The sequence below is a fragment of the Trachypithecus francoisi genome, unplaced genomic scaffold, assembly GCF_009764315.1.
Source record: "Trachypithecus francoisi isolate TF-2019V2 unplaced genomic scaffold, Tfra_2.0 Lachesis_group2, whole genome shotgun sequence".
Taxonomy (NCBI): domain Eukaryota; kingdom Metazoa; phylum Chordata; class Mammalia; order Primates; family Cercopithecidae; genus Trachypithecus; species Trachypithecus francoisi.
In genome coordinates, this window is record NW_022681465.1 from 39,303,494 (window position 1) to 39,323,300 (window position 19,807).

At 39.7% G+C, this 19,807-nt stretch overlaps 1 protein-coding gene across 12 annotated transcripts in view; it reads right to left on the minus strand.

Annotated features, from left to right (window-relative positions):
* The window catches only part of CAST (calpastatin), a 114,201-nt gene that overhangs the window by 24,143 nt on the left and 70,251 nt on the right, over positions 1-19,807 (minus strand). For 11 of the 12 annotated variants that reach the window (XR_004429724.1, XM_033179056.1, XM_033179060.1 and 8 more), the window contains 12 exons: positions 19,244-19,324; positions 14,928-14,996; positions 13,241-13,339; positions 11,075-11,155; positions 10,406-10,444; positions 9,803-9,895; positions 9,582-9,668; positions 8,396-8,497; positions 4,558-4,641; positions 3,589-3,636; positions 2,207-2,302; positions 159-254 (listed from right to left, as the gene is read on the minus strand). Coding sequence is in view for 11 of the 12 variants with exons in the window: in XM_033179056.1 (XP_033034947.1) it covers positions 159-254; positions 2,207-2,302; positions 3,589-3,636; positions 4,558-4,641; positions 8,396-8,497; positions 9,582-9,668; positions 9,803-9,895; positions 10,406-10,444; positions 11,075-11,155; positions 13,241-13,339; positions 14,928-14,996; positions 19,244-19,324 (975 nt within the window). In the remaining variant the exon portion in view is untranslated. The remainder of the gene's footprint in view (positions 1-158; positions 255-2,206; positions 2,303-3,588; positions 3,637-4,557; positions 4,642-8,395; positions 8,498-9,581; positions 9,669-9,802; positions 9,896-10,405; positions 10,445-11,074; positions 11,156-13,240; positions 13,340-14,927; positions 14,997-19,243; positions 19,325-19,807) is intronic. The other variant, XM_033179061.1, reaches the window with a different exon arrangement.

A 19,807-nucleotide genomic window follows, 5' to 3' on the forward strand; every position in this document is an offset into this window, starting at 1 on the left:
CTACAACACTTCTGAAGCCCAAAGAAACAACAGATACTATAATTATATCAGATTTTATTTTTAATTTGTCAGAATAAGATAAAATCATGGTAGAGAGTGACGGGAGGAGGAAGAGCACTTTCTCAAGCCACTGCTCAAATGCCCAGGGAGTCACTCACCAAGGTAGCCGGCTCAGGTGGTGCTGACTGTATACTACACATGGAGGTCCGAGACACAGCCTCCGCCACGGGAGCTGGAGCAGCGGCTTTAAATTCCTGAGGAGAGACGCAGGTACTCTCAACAACATTAGAGACATTTGGTTAATAAGACTGAGCAATGGTAGACCAACAAGACACTCTGCTACATTATATGGTGTGAACATGATTCTCTTGAATACCTAAGGATTGCTGAATAGTAAATAAGTCAAAGCATGCTAAAACTCTTCAGCTGCCATTTTTTCCAACTTGGTTTTACTTCTCACCTTAGGCAGGTTACTGAAACTCGCGAAACTGAGTTTCCACATATGTAAAATGAGAACAATGACAGTATCCACAGCTGAAGGCTTGGTAAGGGGCGTATATGAGACAATGCAGGCAAAGTGCTATGCATAGTACCTGGGAATACAGTAAGCTCAATACATTTGAGCAATTATTGCTATTATTTCTATTATTTAGTTGTCATTATGTATAACAAATATGCCTATTATGTAACATAGCATTATGTAAAATACTGTATTTATATAAATCTAAGAGCACTTTATATACCGCTATGTAGGAATGGAAGGTAGTAATAATAAACCACAAGTTCTCGAAGTGTAATCCCTGAACAGCCTCAGCACCATAAGAGAACCTAGAAATGCGCATTCTTAGACCCCCACCCCATGTACTAAGTCAGAAACTTTGGGGGTAGAGTCTAGCAGTCTGTGCTTAAAAAAACTCTCCAGATGATCCTGATGCATGCTAAGGTTTGAGAACCACTGTCCCATCTTATTTTATCACAAGAATAAAGTTTCAAGGCTGGGTGCGGTGGCTCATGCCTGTAATGCCTGTAATCCTCCCTTTGGGAGGCCGAGGAGGGTGGATCACTTGAGTCCAGGAGTTTGAATCAGCCTGGGCAACATGGCCAAACCCCAGCTGTGCAGAAAATACAAAAATTAGCCAGGCATGGTGACATGCACCTGTAGTCTCAGCTACTCAGGAGGCTGAGGTTGGAGAATTGCTTGGGCCTGGAGATTGAGGCTGGAGTGAGCCAAGACTGTGCCACTACACACCCAGCTGGGAGACAGAGTGAGACCCTGTCTCAAGAAAAAAACAAAACAGAACAAACAAAAAACAGAAACAAACCTTTAAACAAATTGTTTTAAATCTAGACATTTATGGAAGCCTATCCTATATGCAAGGTGCTCAGCAGATGGTCATCAATAGGATATGATCTCTTTGTTCAAGGAGCTTACTACCCATTTAAACTTGGCATAAATGTTAGCGTTAAAGAGGGACTAAAACAGCTAAACTCTTCTTTGTAACAAAGGCTTTAATAGTGATATATAAAAAAAGAACTACAGATCCTCTGCCATGTTGTGTTCTGCTTAATAAAGGTTGGATGGATACAGTTTAGGGAGGGAAAAGCAGGAGATAAAGAAAGCCATATCTTAGCAGAGGCTTGAAAGGATGAGTAAGACTTTAGTTGATCTAGAATTAGAAAGAAAGGTCAATCAAGAGAGAGGAACCAAGTGAGAAAAGCCAGGGACGCACACATACTTATTGTTCAGTTTATTGACACAGGGACACAGTTTGGTATGAAAGAAAACTGGGTCAAGAATATGGCAATAGGAACTTTTTTTTGTAGGGATGGGAAAGACATGACTACAGACATGCTTGAGAAAGAATGAGTCCGATGGACATGAAGGAGACTGCAGAAAGGCCACTGCAACCCAGAGGGGAGGGGTGATGACAGCCCAACCAGGTCAGTTACAGAAGCTGGGACAAGAAGGAAGCCATGGCTTCCAGAGCTTTCCTGAAGGAGTCATTGCAGGACTTCAGTTGCAAGAATATCAGGGTTAGGTTGGGGCAGAAAGCACATCCAAAAAGGAAGACAAAAATGACATGGAAAAAACGATGGCATATTAGGCTTTCTATAGACTGCTTCATGCTAAAACAGTTTGTCTCACATTTTTTTTTTTTAAGATCACAAACCTCAAAACTAGAGATTTATATGTTTAGAAACGTACTTCTGTCTTTTCAGTTGGCTTAGATGGTTTTTCTTTACATTTAGACAGGTCAAAATCTTCTGAAAGTTCATCAATGAGCTCTGATTCACTCCGAGCCTGTAATATAAGAAGTTCTGTATATTACAAGGAGACTCTTTTTTATTTTGTAAAAAAAAGTTTTCAAGGAGCAATTTTTTTCCCTGATTAACACAATGAGGCCATACTTAACACCCAAAGCTAATTTATAAAGGGCGTATTTTTTCATTTATCAACGTTAAGATAAAATTTTCATGTAACAAATAAGAAATACTTACAAAACACCTCAGTACCGCAAAAGTATTAATGGTTTATTTGGTCAAATGTTTCCTTGATAGTTTAGTTTCAGAAGAATTTTGTTCGAATAAAATTGCCTGTTCTCTACAATGAAGATCTGTATAATTTTTTAAAATGTGATTATTTTCCTATTTCCTCATGACTTCTCTTCTGAATAAGTGAAAACATGGATCATATACTCTGTTCATATGATTATGTAGGATTTTGGCAGGAAAGTTCTGCTACCCCTTGTTCTTTCAGGAGAGTGGTATTAGTTTAGGGCATGTGGAGACTGTCACTAACAACAGTAACATGATAGAAGGGCATGTGATTTAGACGCTGAGACTCAGACTGGACAGCCTGAGTTCTGAGTCCTGGGCTTGGCTTGCTATTTTCTAGCACCTTGACCTTGGGCTATTTACATAGGCCCTCTGTGTCTCAATTTCCTCACTGTAAAATGGGAATAATAACAGTACCATCCTCATTCACTGAGGACTCACAAAGATAATATCCAAAAAGCATTTGGTGCAGTGCCAGTTACATAGCAAGTGATTAATAAATGTTGCTGATTATATGTGACAGGTTACTACCAACTTAAGGCAAAACAGAATCATCAGAGAATTTGATCAGGATGGACAGTGAGAGTTACACACACAGCCAGAGCTTTTCTTTTCCTCTTTGATCTTTATATTCTTGAAATGCCTGCACTGTGGTTTGTATACAGTAGGCATCAAAAAAAAAGTGCTAGCTTAATCTGACTTAAGGGCCCTCTTGACATCAGTTTCTAGTGTGTAACAAATTTTACTAGAAATTTATAGTCCAGTAATGATTTATGAGGAAGATCATCTTTTTTTTAGCGAATTTATTTTATTTTATTAAAAAAAGAAAGTACATAATGAAAAAATAAAATAAAATAAGATCATCTTTAAAATATAAGGAAAGGAGCCACATTATCAGCCAAGTGTTACCATCTCCTCTGTACTAGGTGGGCATGCAAGTCTGCACAGTGAACTCGGGACTGTCAAAATTATCTTAATTCATACTTTACACATGTCTATTGTTAAGTATCAGAAAAAAATGTATTTCCTAACCTTGGGTTTTTCTTCAGGCTCTGGCAATAGTGGTTTTCCATCTTTATCCTGTAAATAAAATTAAAACTCATTGGAGATGAAATAGAAAATTTTGTTTTCATGTCCCATCAAGTTTGTTTCTGGGAATTCCAGGATATGAGATGTCAGCTAATTTTTTTTCTTAGAAGATTTACATGAGTTTGTGTTTCAAATTTACTTTTTATAAAGTATAAAAATAGCAGCTGAGCTATAAAAATCAAGATGTTACCAAATAGAATGCACATTTACTTTAAGTTATTAAAAAATGTTTTCCATCTGTTGGATAAATAGGAAAAAAATTCTTTGGCAATAAAGATGTAGCTATGTTTATGAAAGCTTTTAAAAAATCCCAGTTCTCCAACCTCGAGTGAAGAGGTGGATATCATTCCTATAACACTGTTTAGTTTTTTTGGATACGAGGTTTCATAATTTAGAATTGTAACCATTTTCCAACATGTGTTTATATGTATGATTTCAAAAGTAAATGACAAAAATGTAATGACAGGAGTTAGTCTACCATCCTCACCATAATCAAAAACAATAGCAACAAAACCACCTTGACTTAGCATACTGGTAAAGCCTTGTACATTCATATCTACCCCTCAGAAGACCTATGGTGCTTTTATCCATATAGCATTAAGAAAAAAAAATTATCCCCAAATTGTTCCTTCTGAGTTTAAGGATCTTTTGTAAGAATTGTTAATAAATAAAACATTTAAGTTTGTGGGAATTTTAATGACCACATGGTCACTACTTAGGAAGCCAGGCAGGGACAAACCATCCCTCAAGGGGTCTAACTGTAGGGAGCAGAGAAAAAAAGGTTCAGGGTTTTCAGAGTTAATATCTGAATGGGGGACAGGTATGTCCTTTGACAGTGTCAAGGGTACAGACGCAATAAAACAAGATGCAAAGGCAAGATGCTGTTGTCATGCACTGTGGCTAAAAATTTACCGTGGCTGGTTTTAATCTGTACTCAGATGGGATTGTTTCATCATCCTCACCACACTTCTCTAGTTTTTCTTCTTTAGCTTTTGCCTGATGAAAATGGAGGGGAAAAAAAGTAGTTGGATAATGCACATAATGAGATGATATCACTTCCTCTGTGTACTTCCTGAGTGTTACAGAGAAGACCAAATCTGGTAAACGCATCTGGAAGAACTTTGTAAACTACAAAGCACAAGACCATGGTGGGCAGCTGTGAGAAAGGTAGCAGTGGGTGACTGAGCAAAAGCAGCCCAGCCAGGGATCCCAGGGAGCTACCCTGTTCTGCTTCCAGCTGCTGTGACCTTGAGAAGCCACTTAGCCTTTCTTTGGTCCAGTCTCTTCAGCTGTGAAATGTGGCTACTAATAACCCTTATCTAGCTCACTAACTTGTGAAGATCACCAGAGAAAAGCAAATAAAAAGATTCTTTGAAGAAGTAATAAGCACAGTGCAGCAGTTAGTTGCAATTATTTTAATGGCTTTCATCTGTCTTACTCAACGAGGCAGCTGTCTAAGGAAGGGAGAGGAAATATGACTAATTTTCACATTAAACCCAGTTCAGAAATGGCAGAAGCAGCCCATCACAAATCTTGGCTGATCCATGTATAACTTGTTTTACCTCTTTTAAAAGGGCTCCCTTCAATAATGCCAGGACTTCTCTAGCTTACTAAACCATGAACAACTAGCGGCATTACCAATAAAAGTGTAGTTCTATAGTAGATCACTGACTGCTACGATACAACACTTGCAATTTTACCTGCTGGTGGGTAGTGTGAGTCCCATAATACGTAAGGAGTACCTATATCAAGGCGTGGATTTAATTTACAAATCAAGGTAGGAGGTTCACTTGGCATATTCCAACCCAACCCACGGCATCTGCATCTTAGCCTAAGAGTGTGGTTCTTTACTGATTGGTTAGTTGATTAATTACTACTTATTGAGCACTTTTAATGGATCAGGCACTGTGCTATGCTTGCGTTTAGTTTTACTGTTTTAGAGAAACTCTCATTAAAGGATGAAGTCATGGTTTTCTTTTAAACATTTCCAGTCATGCTCTATTTGGGCATCTGGAGAAATCCTATCATGGAGCAGCACTCCCCAGGTCAGGGTACAGCAGCCTTCAGGAACATTCAGGGTCACCTGTATTAAGACGGTCCTCTTAATAGTCTAATCTCAGGCTGTGGACGGTGAGAATGACACATGCAGCCAGAGCTTTTATGTTCCTCTTTGATCTTTATATTCTTGAAATGCCTGCTCTGTGGTTTGCATACAGCAGGCAACGAAAAAAAAGAGTCTACTGAATTGAAATGGCACTAGACTAGGCAGCCACACCTAAAAATGTGGGAGACTTATAATGGGGTATCATTATAGAATAAAAAACTTTTATTTTATGTTATGGTAGATGACAGGAATACTAAGTAGGCATGGGTTTCCTCTCTGGAGTATTATGTGGTTTTCCACAGACAGCTCTCTATTCTGGGGTGTGCTGGGGTGGCAATGGACACTCCTACAGGCTGATAGCGACATTCCTGAGCCTTCTCATCACATCAGACTATCTAGGATGTAAAGGACCCACTAAGTCTGGTACTAAGAATTCAGGTTAAGAATCTGGAGGACTGGGCCGGGCGCGGTGGCTCAAGTCTGTAATCCCAGCACTTTGGGAGGCCGAGACGGGCAGATCACGAGGTCAGGAGATCAAGACCATCCTGGCTAACACGGTGAAACCCCGTCTCTACTAAAAATACAAAAAACTAGCCGGGCGAGGTGGCGGTGCCTGTAGTCCCAGCTACTCGGGAGGCTGAGGCAGGAGAATGGCGTGAACCCGGGAGGCGGAGCTTGCAGTGAGCTGAGATCTGGCCACTGCACTCCAGCCTGGGTGACAGAGCGAGACTCCGTCTCAAAAAAAAAAAAAAAAAAAGAATCTGGAGGACTGACAGATCCTCTTTAGAAACATTTATACTTTGTATATGATTAAAAAGGAAAACTAGTGATATGGTTTGGCTGTGTCCCCACCCAAATCTCATCTTGAATTGTAGCTCCCATAATTCCCATGTGTCGTGGGAAGGACCCGGTGGGAGGTAATTGAATCATGGGGGCAGAGCTCTCCTGTGCTGTTCTCATGATAGTGAATAATTCTCACTAGGTCTGACGGTTTTATAAAGGGGAGTTCCCCTGCACATGCTCTTTTGCCTTCCACCATGTAAGACGTGACTTTGCTCCTCATTCACTTTCCACCATAATTATGAGGACTCCCTAGCCATGTGGAACTGTGAGTCAATTAAACTTCTTTCCTTTATACATTACCCAGTCTCCGATATGCCTTTATTAGCAGCATGATAACAGAATAATACAACTATTATGTCATAAGAATGGAAAAGAAGAGTCCTTTTTGCTGGAATATTAGTTTGCTGCTACTCTGAAGTTTTCTAGAGGAAACAATACATTCATAAGCATTCCCAAACTAGTTACCCACATGCTTATTTTATGTCACTTTTTTTTAAACATCTGCTTATCTGCTTTTAGTCACTCTTAAGACTCCTTTGATCCTGGGGTTTATAACATGTTTACCTCCTCCCTTCCCACATTTATTATCTCTCCTTAAGGGTCTGCAAAAAGCCTGAGACAAAAGTGCAATATACTTGTGGCCCTGTCGCCCTCAGGTGGTAAAGCCACAACTCAGCTTGGCCTCCTGACTCCCCCCAGGGTTCTGCCAACACCACCCTTTCCTCAAGATGACACTGCTTCTATTGGCTACTCTAAGTAATGTATATCTCACATTGTGGTGTAATTAAGTTTCCCTTCTTCCCAGTACATTACTTGGTCCTGGAAGATAGGAACTGCTTCTCTTGCTCCCCTGCGTTCACCATCACAAAGCTTATCATGCCACACTGTGACCGGTGAGCCCTCCAAGAAAGTCGAAGATAGAAACTGGCCCATCTTAGGCCAGGGTAGTCCTAGACTCAAGGATAGTTGCTGGAAGTCAGGGAGACTCCCCTTCCCTGATGACTCAGAACAGGAAGTGACAGCAGAGATGGGGCATTGTGACAGCAATGCCTACCAGCTCCCCCAGCCTGAGCTGATGGAGGCAGGGCGAGCTCCTGTGGATCCCAGGCTGCCTTTCCATCTCCCCACAACACTGCCTTGTCAGGAATGGGCAACTCTCTCTTTTCCTTCCTCTTTCCCCCAAAAGGACCAAGTTGAAAAATTCTACAAAAATTATAATTTAATATTAAAACTTTCCTACACCAGATATAAGCTTGTTTTGGTTCAGAGGCTTGTTAAGATCTTGGAGTGTGGTGGGATGAACACTTATCAGCATTATTCTCTAAATATGCAGGAGCTCTAGTTACAGAGTAATCGTTGCTTGATTTTAATTTGAGACAAAATTTTCAACATCTTTCCCCATAGTGATAAATGAAGGATCTTCCCACTCCTTGTATAGACGTCTCCCTCTCTTATAAAGAGAAGCACCCAGAACCCTTCTGAAAATACAAATTCCCAATTGCCAAACTTCACTATTTCCCGCCAGGCACTGCCTCCTTGTTATCTTGTTTAGTCAGGTGTCACTTAAGCTCTAGCAAGGGAGATTCATGCTCATTTCAAATGTTAAAATTCTAGCTGTTTCACAAGCAATCACTTAACTATCCGTCTTAGTTGCTAATGACTCAGCAATAAATAAGGCACAATGAAGAATGTTCACTTTTACTCTCCAGCAAAAGTTGTGCAAGAATTCTAAACATGCAGAATGTATTCAGTTTTGTAATGTGCAGACTAACACGCTTTGTAAATCAACTCTAAGGTCAGTACCTCATCGACTTCCTTAATTGAGCTAAGGTCGAGCTCAGGTTCTGCTTGCCGGGTGCCCAGTGAAGCCGACAGAGCCTCCAGTGCTTGATCGCTCATTGTATCCTGTTAAAAGTAAAAAAATTCTGTGCATGAAAAAAGACATCTCTGGAGCCTGAACAATCCATTTACTTCTTTGTGAAATACATTTTAGATTATAAACTGAATGTGGATTGGGGAAGTGCTCTAGAAAGGCAAGTTTATTTGAAACCTTGCAAAAGAGAGAAAGGAAAAAGAACTTACCAATGAGTGGAAATTGGGGCTAAGACACGTTTCTAGAGTAACAGCGTTCTCTGGGGCACACTTCACCCCTTATTTGGTAAGCTAGACATAAAGCTATAGTAATATTATTATAAAATACTCTTAACAACAACAAAAAAGAAGCAAGTAGTAAACTGTTACCACCCTGTTTTTCTTTTTCTAAAACTGTGTCTCTAAAAGGCTTCTGACAACCTTTAGCAAACCTGCTAAGCTGAAAGCAGGGAAGCTTGAAGTGGCCCCCGCTGCCGCCTTCTCTGAAGGCACAATGGCTGATCGTTATAGGAACTCCCACTCTCAGGGGTGTGGTGCTCACCACTGTTCCCCAGCCTGCCAGATAAAAATAAACTGTCCACTCCAGGAGGGGAGAGGCACAAGCAGCTCTGATAGAAACTGTTCCTGAGCATTATCTTGACTGTTTGTAGAGGAGAAATGTGTTCCCTGGCTCCAGCACAGAGCCGCAGGATTGCCTTTGCGATTTGTGAGAATTACATCATAGTGAAATACAGCTGAGTGGTGGGCAGTACCAGCTACATGGTGTCCCTCTAGTGATCCTCAGTGCTCAAAGTCCTTTAGAAAATCAAACTTGAAGGTTTTATGTTCCAAGAGTGCAATTTCTCTGGTTTCTGCCCTTCTGTGTATCATAATGGTGAGATGGTCTTAGGTGACAACCAAGACAACCATGCTAAAACCATTCCCAGGCAGTTACAGAAACACACAAGGCTTGCCTGGAGATGATTAATATAACCCTCATTGGCTTCCCTATTCCGGATAGACCTGACAGGGAAAAAATCATGGCTTCTCCTCATGGGTAATGCACTACTGGCAGCTTCCTGAATGAGCTAGATCAGGCTCTGGAAAGCAACTGCTGTCAGGTAGACTGTGATTATACCTTCTCCATCTTTCTTTTCTTCTCTTGGGGTGGAGCAGCACTTCTGACTGTCCCTGCTGACTGAGCTTTTAAAACTTCTGTAGATTCCTGAAAATAAAATACTAAAGATCAGATTTACAGATGAGGAAACTTTAACTGTAATAGCCTGAACTAAAAAGTTATTCTTTTGAAATTCAAAATAGTTCCTAACAACTTTCCCTTAACAACACTAAAAACAATACCTCTTTTTCAGTTTTCTTTCCGGCAGCTGTAGGTGACCCACAGGTGAAGTCAGATGACAAGGCATCTATAGCATCATCTGGCCCCATGGGTTTCTAAAGAAACAGGCACAATGATGGGTAACTTATGGGAACCGCTGAAGTGGAAGAATGGATCATAAACCTAGCAAATGAAGAATGCATTTTTCTAATTTCTTTGCAACCAAATGAGATGTGTTAATAAAACAACTTAGATCAAAGTGTATGTTTTGAAGCGAATGGCTACTCACTAAGTAGGTTTAGTGAATACTCACTAAGTATTATTTTCCATTTCCCCCTTTCTAAAGGAGTTACATGTTAGAATATTCTCATTCTGTTATTATGAACATGAATTCTATCCTAATACTTTCTTGCCTTCATTCTCCTTCCCCTCAAAAACCCTACTTATGGGACTCAGGAGCACTGAGACAACCCTCACACCAAGCCCTTTCTCTGAACACACAGAAACTCCATTTGATTTGGAGATGAGTTAAATCATAATCCTCAAATATAGAATTGATAGCCCTGTTCCCCCACCAAAATATAAAACATATTAATTTAGATCAGAAGACATGTATGTAAACTCACCAAAGAGTCTGGAGGAGGCCCTGTGATCCCTTCCATTTTCTGAAACAAATATTAATTTGATGATGTTGAGAAGGTAGAATTAATCCTTAAGATGGGCAAAATGTATGGCCCATTGTGGGTTGAATTGTGCCTCCTATCCCAGATCTATATGTTGAAGTCTTAACACCAGTACCTCAAAACAAGACCTGATTTTGAGATAGGTTCCTTATAGAAGTAATCAAGTAAAGGTGAGGTCATTAGGGTGGGCCCTACTCCAATTATGATGCGTGTCCTTACAAAACAGGGAAATTTGGACCCAGAGATACGCATAGAAGCACAGAAGGAAGATGGTGTCATGAGATGTGGGGAGAAGACGGCCATCTATAAGCCAAGAATAGGCTTCAAAGATACCTTTCCCTCACAGCCTCAGCAGGAAGCAGCCCTGCTGACACCTTGATTCTAGACTTCCAGCCTCCAGAACTGTGAGACAATCAATCTCTTGTTTATGCCCCTGATCTGTGGTACTTTCTTACAGCAGCCCCATCTAACCAATGCAGTGAGCTTCAGAGTAATGACAATTTCACATGCACCATTATGTTTTCTAACTTTTAAACATTGTAAAAATAATGACATGAAATTATATTCTAAAGAGGAAACAGTGAAATAAAAGTAAATGATTATTTGACTTACAGCCAATAGTTCCCTATATTTTGGAGGAATTGTGACTTCTCTTTTACCCAATTCCTCTATGTAGGTGGAACTCATTGGATCCTGGAACAAAATCATACACATAGGGATATTATATAATTAATTAGCTGAGAACGCTATATGCATATTCTGAAACTAAAGCATGATTCCATTATTAATTTATGGAAGTACTGAGATGAATGATAAATCATTAAGAAGCCAACAATTTATACAACTACATTTCTAAGTTTACACAAATATCCATATTTAATTGGCTTAACTCATATGTAATGCTAGAAAATATTCAAAATACTAAAGTTGACTTCTAAATACATTTTGTTTTCAAATGTTTTTATTATCTAAGGTTTCTAACCAATATAAAAGAACAGTTAATAAGATAATGAGTTTCTGTATAACCCAATACCCAACTCTATTAGCTTTCTCATTTCTAAGAAAACAAAATCATAGAGTGGATGTCTCCTATTTAGCATTCTCAAACCGAATTCCCTTTCCCTGTTAATCAGAAACAGCCACCATTCCTAACTTTAGCATATCAATTTAAAGTTATTTTAGAACATTTTTTACATATGTAGGTATCCATAAACAATGTCCAGCATTACTTTGCTTATTTTCCAATGTTACATAAATGGTATCATATTCTACATATCATTCTGCATTTTTTATTCAAAACTATGTTTTTGTAATGTATCCATGCTGATACATGAATAATCCATTTTAACCACTATAAAGCACTGAATTTTATTATCCTGTCCTCTATTGAACAAAATTGTTTCCAAACATTTCACCAGTTTTTATAACTCCTTGCACACATGGGCAAGGCTCCCTCCTGGGAATCTCTCTAGAGGTGGACTTCCTGGTTGAAGGGAATGTTCATCATGAACACCCACCAACTATAGGAAGACTATATGAATTGTCAGACTTTCACGCTTTTGCTAATCAGATAAATGCAAAGCAGTGTTTCTTCTGTGTTTTAATATCATTCTCCTAACTACTAAGGAGAGTTTCATTTTACTTGCTTATTGGTCAGTCAAGTTTTCTCTCAATTTTCCATTGGGTTGTCTTTTTCTGTTTTTTACTCTTTATAAATTCTAGAAACAAATCCTTTGTTATGTCTGTTGCAAATATTTTTGTCTAGTCTATGGCTTTTTTTTTTTTTTTTTTTTGAAATGGAGTCTCCTTCTTGTTGCCTAGGCTGGAGTGCAATGGCACGATCCCAGCTCACTGCAATCCCCACCTCCCAGGTTCAAGCAGTTCTCCTGCCTCAGCCTCCTGAGTAGCTGGGATTACAGCCATGCAACAACATGCCTGGCTAATTTTTTTTGTATTTTTAGTAGAGACGGGGTTTCACCATGTTGGTCAAGCTGGTCTCAAACTCCTGACTTCAGATGATCTGCCCGCCTTGGCCTCCCAAAGTGCTGGGATTACAGGTGTGAGCCACCATGCCTGGCCAGCATGTCTTTCTTATAATACCAAGGAAAATACAATTTTAGGAATTAGGAATAGGGATAAACTGAGGGTGGAAAATATTGAGAAATCAAAACAAGTTCTAGTCCATTATACTTAAATCTTGAGGATGGAAAATAAGTGTGTGACCCAGTGGACCGTGTCCCAGTGTCAATCTTAGCACAACAACAAATGTTTGCTAACTCAATGTTATAATGCAGCCGCTAAAAGACAAACCATTTCCATCCCCAACACTGATTTCTAGTTGCTGTCTGGATACTGACACCTGTTTCTATGCAAATGACAGAACACTAGACATTCTTTTTTTTTTTTGAGATGGAGTCTCTCTCTGTCACCCAAACTGGAGTACAGTGGTGTGATTTCAGCTTGCTGCAAACTCTGCCTCCTGGGTTCAAGTGATTCTCCTGCCTCAGCTTCCCAAATAGCTGGGATTACAGGCGTGTACTACCATGCCCAGCTAATTTTTGTATTTTTAGTAGGGACAGGGTTTCACCATGCTGGCCAAGCTGGTCTTGAATGCCTGACCTCAAGTAATGTACCTGCCTCAGTCTCCCAAAGTGCTGGGATTACAGGTGTGAGCCACCGCACTGGCCTCACTAGGTATTCTTTTGTATTTCATGACCATGGCCTTCTTTGCTCTCCTCCTACTGAGTATGAATTTTTACAGATATCAAGATCACATACTGAAACTTCTGGTCCGGTATACGTTGTATTTTCTTCTTCAGTTTCTTCAGGTCCTCCTAAAGTATCTATTAAGTCATCCAAAGCAGCATCCATGCCTGACTGGAAAAGGAAGAACAGATATTTAAATGTTATTTGTTACACATATTTCATTTTTAGTTTAACTACAAAAAAGCCATTCTGTGTAGAAAAACCACCAAACACCAAAAGTTCTTCAACTAGTTCCCCAAAATAGTTAAAATCTGGTCTCTAACAGACTTTACTATTTAAGTCTCAAAGTACAAATTCTGGGTGGGAAAGATAAAAAGCCACATTCAGGCAAGAAGCACAGTTTCAACAAGTCCACATGCATTACATACATGAACAAATATATAAATTCATTAAAGCTGCCAGTCCAATGCACTGACAGTTAAAAAAGGAAAAGCAAAACAAAACAAAACAAAACAAAATACAGGGAATTATAACCATGTTGCTCTAAGTGATAAGGGAAATACTTGGTATTTATTGCTTATCAGTATTTTTCCAGAGTTTCAAAGAAAGAACCCCTAAAAATCTCTACATGGTACCTCTTCCAAATATAATCTATTTCATGAGTGAAATCACTCTGTATTATTTCATTCACCTTTTTTTTGTTGTTGTTGTTCACTTGCTTACCTGAAGAGGTTTACAAAACAGAAATTACCTGAGACATTAAACTTAAAAGAACTCACAAGTCTACTCTGTCCATATGGGCTTAAATCAGTATAACTGATGTGGTTTGACTCATGTCTCCACCCAAGTCTCATCTCGAATTGTAATCCCCATGTGTCGAGGGAGGAACCTATAATCTCCATGTGTCGAGGAAGGGAGGTGACTGGATCATGGGGTGATTTTCATGCTGTTCTGATGATAGTGAGTGAGTTCTGATGAGATCTGATGCTTTTATAAGTGTTTGACAGTTCCTCCTTCACACACTCTCTCTCCTGCTGCCTTGTGAAGAAGGTGCCTGCTTCCCCTTCCAGCATGACTGTAAGTTTCCTGAGACCTCCGCAGCCACACAGAACTATGAGTCAATGAAACCTCTTTTCTTTATAATTACCCAGTTCTTTATAATAGTGTCAAAACGGACTAATACAATAATAAATAAGAGTGCCTCTATTTTTTATGTTAAGGATGATTTGTTATGAACAATAACCTGCATTGAAAGGAGAAAACAACAATCTAGGAAAGGACTTTGTATTATTTGATTTAGATGAAAAATAATTATTTAAATCATCTTTTTTTTTTTTTGCAACTACCCTATTCCCCTGACAATTTTAGGACCCTCCTGATCATGGATGTGTGGAATACAATTTGAAGGTTTAGACTGATTCTTTTAGGAATTTCAGAATAAAGAAGTACCTGACTTCTTTAATAATATCTCTGGTTAAATAAAGTGTATTTGTAGGAGAGAAACTGGAATGTAAACTGCATGGGATGAAACTGGAGTTTTTTGTTTTTTTTTTAAAGGATTATAATATCAAGTGTTACAAATATGAGTGTGAAAACCGTACTTCCAACCCACACTTTCAATATTAGCATGAAACAATAATTCATTAAAACAGTCCTTTAAATTACCCCCTCATATTATTTGCCCACAAGAAATCATAGTTGTTAAATAGAGAGCATATGAGTAACTATCTCATGTAGAAGGACACTGCTGTCTTCGTACCTTTCCCGATGGTTTATCCGGTTTAGATTCAACTGGCACAGCTGGGGTTAACGATTTCTTTTCTTTTTTCTGGTGAGAATTGAGAAATTAAAAACTCCTTCTTACATACCTTAATAAAACTCAATACTATTACAAATTTTAAAATAAATTCATTATATTAATAGCATTGATCATACACCGAACATCTGCTCTACAGCAGACACTGTGCTTATATGTTTTATATCCTTTTTCAGAAGGGCTTCAATTATATTAGTCTCATTTAGTGATGGGCAAAGCAAAGCTCAGATTAGGACACTTTCCTCAGGTTACACAGTAAGGGACAGAATGCACATTTGAATCCAAGACTGTTTCTTTCTTTGCTGTTCTTCTCCAGGACCCACAGCCAGTCTTTGCAACATCCATGAATTCTTGCTGTAGGCTGCCACTTCTGGCTTTCCTCTCTGGGTCTTTGCCCCTACACATCAAGACCTCCATATTCCTCACTTTGGCATCTCATTACCTTCTCTTTCCTTAAAATGAGTTGATCGCTCATCGTTGCTTCCAATGCTCTATCAAAGATTGCAAATAACTTTTCCATCTGCAGTTTCTATGCTTTTATCCAGATATAATCTCTGAAATGTGGCCCTTGGAGCATCTCTCCCTCCCAGCTGCCACCTTTCAGCACCATTCTGATCCTATTGTGGCATCTATGCCCTTTGTTCTCCATTACCTCTGGCATCTCTTTTACTTTGGTCTCCACTGTATACACTCTGCACATTTCTGCCCTGTGCTGGAGGTCTTATCCAAAATCATTCTCTATGGCCGGGGCAAATGCTTTCAGAGACTGGCAGAAACTAAATGGGTGAAGTTGTTGGGTTTAAGATAAAAGGGGACCATATCCCATTTGAAGGTATCCAAATTCAGGCAATAAAGCACAGGAAGAGCACAGGCTCTGACTGCCAAGGTTTGCATGACGGTTGAGACACACATGACTGCCTGAGGCTTTAGCAAGTCACTTCTCCTTGGAGATATTAGATAAGTGAATCTATATGAAGTATGAAAACTATTGTTTGGCACATGCTCGCCACTATGTAAGTACTTGCTATGTAATTGTAAGTGCTAAATAAGTGACTGTTAATGATTGCAATGCTAGAAACACTGTGGGGGCCACTAGGGTGTGAGCCTGAGTCTGGATAATTGAAACTACTTCCATGATTCAGCCACTACCTCATGCAGATATTCACTCATGTTCTCTCCCGCACCTTCCTCTTCCTTCTCAATGTCTCTCTTCCCCTCCCTCTCTCCCCACTATCTGTCTATTCCATCCTCTCCCTTTCCTCCTATTCCATTCTTTTCTATTAGAAAACAGTATTTTAATTGTCTTGCTACACATATTTCTTTGGACATTTCAAACACTTAAATTCAGCCTGTCCAAAATCAGATACATCCCTTTCCTCCTCAATTCCTCTGACATCTGTACTCCTGTCGGTGGTACCCAGGGAACTTAGGGACTGGACTACAAGGTGCCCACCTCACAATTTAAAAAGGCACTCATTCTCAGGTGCCAACTCTGCACTTGCACAAACCTGACAAAGAGCTCCTAGGGGCCTCCTTTCCCTTACCGTGTGGCTACCAACCTAGTGCAATCAGACTCAGAAGCACCAGGTTATCTTAGATTTTACTTTGTCTTTGTCCACTTTAGTCAATAATTTCCTAAAACCTGAAGACTTTTGCTCTGCAATTCGTCTTGGATAACTCCCCACTTTCTTATTCTATCACAGCTGTAATTTAGGCTAAAATATGACTCATCAGGACTACTGAAACAGTCCCTGACCAACCTTCCATCTTCCTATCTCTATGTTATCCACCTACTGCAGTCCCTTAATCCTTCTGCAGCTCAGATTCAATTGCATCACCCCATCTGTTCTCTTGGGTTCTCAATGGCTACCTGCTGTCAGCTGAATCACTACAGGTACAAACTCACCTTAGCATTCACCACTGCAGTGCTCAACCTGTCTTTCTAGTCTTACAGCCCCACCACTCACTTCCTCTGTGCTTCACCCACATTGGAATGTACTCTGTGACCAGAACACATCTTACACTTTTCAACACCTTGATGCATTTGCAAGCCTGCAATCCCAGCTATCCTTCCATGCCTAACTGAACTTGGATCTACTCTCTCAAAGCCCTTGTGGATTCCCTGAATTAGATAGAATCCCTTCATTCCCCACCAAATAACACCCTGTGGGGGCCTTTCTTAATCTGATTGAAATATAGTCCCAGGTATATTGTCTTTTCCCCACCCCCTAGACAGGCCAGCCTGCAGCTAATGCATCCTGTAGAACCAACCATGATACTTTATTTAGCTATTTTATTTTATTTTTTTGAGACAGTGTTTTGCTCTTGTTGGCCAGGCTGGAGTGCAATGGTGCAATCTTGGCTCACCACAACCTCTGCTTCCCGGGTTCAAGCAATTCTCCTGCCTCAGCTTCCCAAGTAGCTGGGATTACAGGCCTGTGTCACCACACCTGGCTAATTTTGTATTTTTAGTAGAGACAGGGTTTCTCCATGTTGGGTCAGGCTGGTCTTGAGCTCCCAACCTCAGGTGATCCGCCTGCCTTATGGTACTTTAAACATGCTATGTACTAAAATAAGAAGGCAAGTCATTAAATCCTATTTAATGGGAGAAGAATCAGAGGCAAGGTAAAGTAAAATGAATTGCCTCAAGTTCCAGCACAAGTCAATGCACAGAATTCCACATAAGCCTCTCCTAATTTCATTGTTTAGTTTTCACTTATAACACTGATTGTTAATCTACATCTAGCTCAAAACTGAAAATTTTGATTACATTTAAAAATCTATTTTAGCGGGCCTAACCCTCTGCCTTAAATCTATCCATTTTCAAACTGAAAACATTGATAACATTTAAAAATCTATTTTAACGTATCTAATCTTCTGCCTGAAATGTATCCATTTTCAAATGATTTCATCTAAGCATTCCTCACTGGCACAAGGGAGCGCTGTGTCTGGCCGGGCGCGGTGGCTCAAGCCTGTAATCCCAGCACTTTGGGAGGCCGAGACGGGCGGATCACGAGGTCAGGAGATCGAGACCATCCTGGCTAATATGGTGAAACCCCGTCTCTACTAAAAAATACAAAAAACTAGCCAAGCGACGAGGCGGGCGCCTGTAGTCCCAGCTACTCGGGAGGCTGAGACAGGAGAATGGCGTGAACCCGGGAGGCGGAGCTTGCAGTGAGCTGAGAGCCGGCCACTGCACTCCAGCCTGGGCGGCAGAGCAAGACTCCGTCTCAAAAAAAAAAAAAAAAAAAAAAAAAAAAGGGAGCGCTGTGTCTTCCTGGGGTGAGGCTATGAGTCTCAAGGTAGTATACAAGTGATCTATTGCAAGAAAAAACAATTTTAAGTTTGATATTTTCATTTAAAAGTTTTTGTAAATGTTGCCTTTGCTCCATAGGAGACCTGTATTAATTTGGATAAAATAATGTGCCTTTTCTCCCAAAATCCCAGGGGAAAAAATGATGTTTCAGGGAGATGTGCCATATTTTTACCCTAAAAACCATTTACCCTATGACTTTCTTTACCATTTAACCTGTAGCAGGATATCTGTCCCATTTACAGAAGCAAAAGTATAGATAAATCTATATTAGTTTTAAATTTTTCATTCCCATCTTCTCATTGTTCCTTCACTTGATTACTTGTGGCTTCAAATTGATTACATGCTCTCCAAACTGATTACTAATTCTATATTGCTATGGGTAGAAAAGGTAGATAACTTCTCATCTTATATTCCTGGGCAGGGATCGGAAGCAACTCTTCAAAAAATCTAAGAAAGGTATGCCCACAATCACCCAGCTCAACACATCTACTTCATCCTGAGAGGGCTTGAAATATTTCCTTTGGAAACTTCTCATATCCACTCATGTTGATGTCATGGTTGTGATACACTAGTATCAAGACAGCTGGCATCAACATTGAAAGTTGAAAAAGTCTCTTCAAATGCTCATGGAAATTTTATTTGCTTTATTTCATACCTATAAATTTGGAAGGCAGAGTCTGAGTCAACTCACATTTTAATGTCCTTGGTATTGATATCAGTATCTTATACATGGCATGTACTCAGTAAGCATTTATTGAATATATAAATTTAAAAATTATTCTTGGTATCTTGTTCACTCTCTATCCCTTAAATGCATGCTCTTCACAAAATTTTACATATAACCAATGTTCATTTTGCCAAATGATAGGTTATTTGAGCATATGTTTCTTAGAAACTTGAGAAGCAAAGAGGCCCACGTTTCTGTCTGCTTGTGTGTGCTCACCTTGTCACCCGGCTTGCCAGATGTTGCAGCGACACCAGCAACACTCTCTCCACCAGCAGAAATCGTGTCTTGTGGTTTAGTCTAAGACAGTGAGGATAAAAGGTTGACAGAGCTAGGTATCTCTGTATGGCTATTATCAAGATCATGAGTTTCAAATGTCACTAACATCTGCCAGTTCACCCACATGGACACCATGATAAGGAAATGTTTACTCACTTCTGTTGTACATGGTGCAGTGCTAGGCACCATGTAAAGATGGACTCAAGAGCCTAAAACGTTCATGCAGGTAACATGAGTAGGTCAATCAGGCTAGGTAGTGACTGTGGTAAACTGGAGTACACATACCTGGGGTAATGGCTCTAGTCAATTGTTGCCAATGTGAGCTCACTGTTGCTAGACAGTCTGATTTTTCACGAGAAGTTACAATTTGTGATGTTATGTGAAATACCCTGACTTTGATTGCTGGCAATTAATTAAAAATAATTTTTTAACAACATTGTAAGCCAAACAAAATACACATGTGCCTTTTAAGTGGTAGATCACAAATCTGTGATCTCTGATATA